General features: G+C 60.4%; 1 protein-coding gene across 1 annotated transcript; it reads right to left on the bottom strand.

Moving 5' to 3' along the window:
* Positions 1–168: 168 nt before the first annotated feature.
* On the bottom strand, positions 169–4,004 carry MNEG_12207 (hypothetical protein; the record flags this gene model as incomplete). The annotated part of the gene is made up of 10 exons (XM_014039322.1): positions 169–282; positions 407–514; positions 857–1,114; positions 1,394–1,444; positions 2,165–2,230; positions 2,400–2,525; positions 2,765–2,890; positions 3,108–3,278; positions 3,494–3,808; positions 3,993–4,004. The coding sequence occupies 10 exons, from the start codon at positions 4,002–4,004 to the stop codon at positions 169–171; spliced, it is 1,347 nt and encodes a 448-aa protein (XP_013894776.1).
* Between the last annotated feature and the right edge of the window lie 1,887 nt (positions 4,005–5,891).

The following is a 5,891-nucleotide window of genomic DNA, read 5'->3' as shown; positions in this document are numbered from 1 at the left end:
GGGCGGGGGAAAGAGTGGTGGTGGGTGCCATGGCGGATGGACGAATTCGAGACGAATCAACACTTGAGTGTAGAAGGGCATGCTCATGCTGAACTGATATCCCAAAGCAGACCTTGTCTTATACTTTTCACGAAGAGTCCCAGCCTGGAAGCAACCCACAACCAGCACTCAACCCACCAGGCGCACCTCGCCCTCCTGCTGCACCGGCTCCGCGCTGCCCGTGTGCTTCAGCGCTTCGGCCTGGAGGGCCGCCTCCCGCTGCTTGGCCTCCCCCAGCCTCGCCTGTGGTGGCAAAGGGACGTGGCAGGGGCCCCTGTAGCGTCACCGACCAAGGATGCTTATGTTTGCAAGCAGCTGCACAGTATGGGGCTTCACCCAACCACAACTGACCTGGCACCATCCTCACCTGGCTTGTGACCAGCTCCGCTTCCCCGTCCTTCCCCCTGAGCCCCTGCTGCCAGCCCACCACCACCCACAGGGCATTTGCCTCCTTTGTCCTGAGGCGCAGCTGCGCCTGGAATGGTGGTCGGTGGGACAAAGAACGTACGTCTGAGTCGTGGTTGTGGTGACACTACCAGCTGGGACAGACTGGCTTGGAGCTAAGGGTGCAGAGAAGTGTGCAAGCTGCCAGCACTGCCGAAATCATGTGTTTCAGCGACGCTGACATCAGCGACGCTGACATCAGCGACGCTGGAGCCTGCAGGGCTCTGGGGCTCTGCCCGTAGCCCCGGAGCCATGTGTGTGGGAGCCTGCCGGATTCTAGCCGTCACAACTCCATGCCCCATCACCTCCCAATGCTCCAGCAAGCCGCCTTACCATCCACGCAAAGAAACCCCCCAAAGCCCCCTCCCATCACCTCGTTGTCGGCGGACAGGGCGCAGATCCGAGCCTTTGATGCCTTCATTTCCCTGTGCTCCTGGCCCCTGACCAACGCCTTCATCTCCGCCTTGCGAACCTTCTCCTCGGCGGCCTCCAGGTCCTCCTCCACAGACTTGGCCCAACGGCGGAGTGCCTTGTTGTGCTCGGCGATCTGCCCCTGCAGCTCTGCGCTGCGCACCCTTCCGGCCGCCGCGTCGCCGCGAGCACATGACAGCTCGGACTTCAGCGTTTTGATCTGGAGCAGCAACCCAGGGGAAGGGGGCACAGAAGGTGAGAATCGGAACTGATGAACAGTGGCAAGTCGCCGGCACGGCTGGGCGCCGCCAAGCAGCCTCCAAGAGACGAGCTTTGTGTGCGCCCCGGGCGGTGAGCACGCCCTGCATGCACTGCCATCAGAAATATTGGCTTTTCAAAAGCGAGGAAACGTCCCTCACAATTCCAGCAGGCACGCGGGCCTGGCATGGGCCCGACATCCCACACCCGGGCCCAAGCAAGCCGCGGCTCGGCAGCCTACCTTCGCAAGCGCTGCCTCGAGGGTTTTTGGAGGGGCTTCCTCCGGAAGCTCCTGGTGCAGGTATTCCCGGGTAATCATGTCAGGCCACAGCTGGTGGCTGCTTTGCTCCCACATACCTGCGCCGCAGTGGAGTGGCAGCAGCAGAGCGTGGCGTGCACGCCAGGCCGGTCAGAATGTGCGCACCACTTGCAGGCAGAGCTGCATCGAATGGATCATAGCATACGTCGCGTGCGGTATGCATCAGGACCGATACGCGCGTTGACCGCAAAGCAAAAAGCAATATCGTCCACATCACATGCATCAGGATCTACCCACCTTGTTCCTTGCCCACAGCATGAGTACGGTGATACTGTTCATCCATGAAGTCATAGGTTAGCGCATTGGGTAAGGGTTTGGTACAAGTGATGTTTGACCTGTGTTGGCTGCATCAACACAGCCAATCACTAATACTCAGTGCCGAAGATGCAATGGCTGTGGGCGGTCTGCCAATGGGCCGTGCAGTGACGGCGTGCGCACGAGGGGCCGGCATGTGACTGCACGCCTGACTTGACTGCTGCTGATGGCACACGGACTGGCCGCCCCCCCACTGCCACCCCGATGGGCGTTGCCAAATACAGCTCCCGCATACCTTAGTCATCATATCACAACATACCCAACAACAGAAATGCGAATGGTTCGATGAAGTCTCAACTGTCAAGCCACAGCCACCACCATCCCCGTGCACAATCGAGGTGCGTCGTGCACCCTCACCGCCTTCCCAGCCTCTCTCACCTTGAGGCCGGCCACCTCCGCCTCCGCGGCCTTGCGGCTGTTCTCCTCCTCCACCTTGGTCTTGGCCTGGTGGTGGCGCACGCGTGCAGGGATGGGCACTGGGTGGCAAAAGTCCCTTCATTTAGGAAGAGAGACCCAGTACTGGGGGTTGCCACGGGAATATTCTGATGATGCATCTCGCGACAGCCCCTCCAAAAGACCGACGTTTCAAGCCACCCAGCGCTACTGCCCACACCTGGCTGGCCGCAAGCTCCTGCTGGGCACGCTCAGCCGCCGCTTGGCTCTGCTGTGCCACAGCGGTAAGGGCGGCAACCTCTGCCCTGGCCCTCTTGTGGGCCGCCTCCTCTGACTGCAGCTTGCACTGAGGTTGGCGGCCGGCGGGTGAGTGGTGGGTGCGTGGCGTTGCGGGTGGGGTTGGGGTTGAGAAAAGACAGGCGTTGTCCATGAGACGCGTTGTGTTCCATTAGACTGCAAATGTCTCCAGTCACAACTGCACATGCCTGTTGGTGACAAGCACTGCTTCGTTTTGGCTCCAGCCACAGCAGCGTTGCCGCATGAGTCAATGTCTTCCTGGCGCACCCCGCCCCCACCCGCCCGAACCTGGCAGCCTGCAAGCTCCCGCTGCAGCTGGGCCGCCGCCACCTCCCACAGCTCGTTCTTGCCCTGAAGAGTCGCTATCTGCGCCTCAGCAGCCTGCCGGCCCGCCTCCGCCTCGGCCAGCTTGACCTGCATCGGGTGACCGGCAGGTGGCGTTGCAACGCAGCAGGGTGCGACATTGCCCACCATTATTGAGGCGCGAGGCGGAGTTCAGGGTGCGTGCACGTGTGGCGTGTGGTGCAAAAACGGCACCCCAGCCACAACCCACCGCAACCCATGCTACTCCCTATGCCTGCACTTTATAACCCGGGCCCCCTTCGCCGTGCCAGCCCTCAGGTCCCCCCACCTTTGTTGTTTTCTCATCTTGCCTTTCCCTGGCCGCCCGCATGGCGTCCATCTGCCGCTCGAGGTTGTCCACCACCCCAAGCTTGGACCGCGCGCTGTTCAGGTCGTTGTGGTGCTCGTGCTTCTTGGTAATGGCGTCAAGCTGCTGGAGCTGCATGCACTCCTTTCCGGCCTGCGCAGGTGCGTAGTGTTTCGGAAGGCACATGTGCCATCGTCAATCAAGGGCTTTTCGAGCCACCCGGTGTATGAATTGTAGGCAGGGGACTCGTGAGCAGCAAGGAGTTGCTTTGTGTTTGTGATCATATCACCTCATGCAGGAAGTCTTGAGACTCGAGCAGGCTGCAACACGCTCCCCGTCACTGTCCCACATCTCTCCCAACACCTCACCCCAGCGCTCAACCCTGGTGAACCCGTGTACATGGCCACCAGTCCTGCCTGCATTATAGCCTCCTCCATCGCGTGAAGTGGCAGGCGTTGCTGCTGCTGCTGCTGCTGCTGCTGCTGCTGCTGCTGCTGCTGCTGCTGCTGCTGCTGCTGCTGCTGCTGCTGCTGCTGCTGCTGCTGCTGCTGCTGCTGCTGCTGCTGCTGCTGCTGCTCCAGGCGCAGCTGCTGCAGCTGCTCCTCATACTGCAGCTGCCCGAGGCCGAGGCCTTGCGGCGGGAATAGCAAGTAGGCTCGTGCCAGGTCGGTGAGGTCGGCTTCCTGTCAAGATGAGGTCGGTGCGCGATGGGGTGTGGTCAATTGCAGCCTGGGAAGGGTAAGCAGGCTGCGTGCGTGGTGCGGCGATGTGTGCGACTGGAGCGCTTGCATCAGCACGCATGCCGGTGGCAAGGGGCGCAGGCTGTGTATCCACTCGCAGTCCTGAGGAACGCGAAGCCAAACGCACCGTTTCGTCCATCCTGGATCCTTGCATTCTGAGCTACAGTAGCAGCCCGCTGAACCGCGGCAATATCATGTACAGATCGCCATGCTGTGTCATATCAGGCTGTTGAGGCCGCAGAGAAGAGGAGATTTATCCTCGAACATGTGGGAACAACGAGACCGCGCAAACTCGATCACAATTCCTGTGATCTTGGCATCTTGCTGGTCAACTGCCTGCATGGTCAAGTCAGCAACCGTGTGCATCGCCGGGATTTTGCAAGTGCTTGCCAGCATACAAGCACCTCTGATCATGCATGTAGAGAGGATCACTCATTTACATGGTGACGTTTGGAGAGGTTGGCCGCCACCAACGACACTGGACACGGCGAGCGGCAAGCAGCAGTGTGTACAAGTGCAGTGGGGTATACCGTTAATGCCCCGACCCGCTCCACCGGTGCTTCCCGCCACACAACATCCACTTCACACCTGGCAACATCCCATCCAGGTCAGCGGTCCGGCTTAACTTTACGGTGACACCCCCGCAGGGTCCATCAACGCACGGCGCCGTTGACTGCCACTCACAACCCCACAGCTCGGAATACTCGAATCGTTATACCAAACCCCCTGCTCCATCGAAGTCATGCTCTCTGCTCCACCAAATTCATGCTGTCTGCAGAAACCCTGCGCCAGAACCCCGCGGCGACACGGTGCTGTGGCTTGCAGGAGACGCAGCAAGGAGAAGTCGCAGCTGGTGCGGCCTGCAACACTGATGTGCTGCACAGCAACCGCATTAAGCACGCTTTGACTCTTCATTGCAACTTTTATGCCTTTGCAACGCAACTTACTTCCACTGCTGCATTGTGTGCATTGATTCTCCTGTCGGCGCAGATCGCGACCTGCTGCACTCGCGCTCGGCGCATGGCAGTCGGCATGCAGGCACTTCGGTTTTGCAACCACCCTCAATATGTATATGGCAACGCACAAAATGCATGTAGTGTAGGTGATTATCATAACTGCTTGGCGCACATGTCTGTGCATACAAGCAGCTCTGAGTGCTTGTTTGCGTAGGGAGAGTCCTCGGTCAGGTCGATCATTTTGCACATGTCACTTCAGTCACCATGGCCACCACCGGTACCGCATTGCTGCTACTATCGTGCTGCCCCTTAGGCTATGGATTGCGATATCGTAGTCACAGTCAAACACCTGGATTGTCTCAGAGGGATATCGTGAGCTGCATCAGATCGCTCCCAATTCCAGCAGCGATTAGAGTCCTCTCCTGAGCAATAATGATTAAGGCCACAGGCCCGTTTTGCCTGTTCCACGCGTCCTACTAGAAATATCTTACTTCCGCGCAACAGCGCAGCAGGTTCATCAGTTCAGTCGCTGCTGCACCGCCGCTGGAGTGAGGGGATCAGGAGGAGTCACACCCAGCACACATCTGCAATGAGTGCCGCCCAGCCGCAAAGCGGGGAGCTGCTGGAGACGCTCAAGCGCACATTTGGTGAGTGGTCAAGACCGCTTCTCCAGGGTCGGCTATTGGCTGCCTGCAGGAGGGGCGCGGCGAGGGTGGGCACGGAGCTCTGGCCACTCCCCCTGCCCCGCAACATTGCCGCCGCCGCTGCCGCCACACACTTCATCTAAAGGGCACAATGCGTTCCGCGGCGTTCAAGAGGCAGCAATTCACGGCGCCCTGGCCGGCCGCGACGCCTTGGTGCTGATGCCCACCGGCGGAGGGAAGAGCCTGTGCTACGCGCTGCCCGCCGCGCTGCCGCCCCACGGCCTCGTCATCGTCGTGTCACCACTCATCGGTGCGCGCGGTTGGATCGCATGCAGGACGATGTGGCGCAGCGGCGCTGACGGCAGTCCAGTGGCCCCCCCATGCCGCCCGACCCCTCCCAACCTACCCCAGCCTGCGCACCAGCAC

The sequence above is a fragment of the Monoraphidium neglectum genome (genome assembly GCF_000611645.1).
Source record: "Monoraphidium neglectum strain SAG 48.87 unplaced genomic scaffold scaffold03121, whole genome shotgun sequence".
NCBI lineage: Eukaryota > Viridiplantae > Chlorophyta > Chlorophyceae > Sphaeropleales > Selenastraceae > Monoraphidium > Monoraphidium neglectum.
Note: the sequence above shows the minus strand (reverse complement) of the source record. Positions and strands in the feature narration are given on the sequence as shown.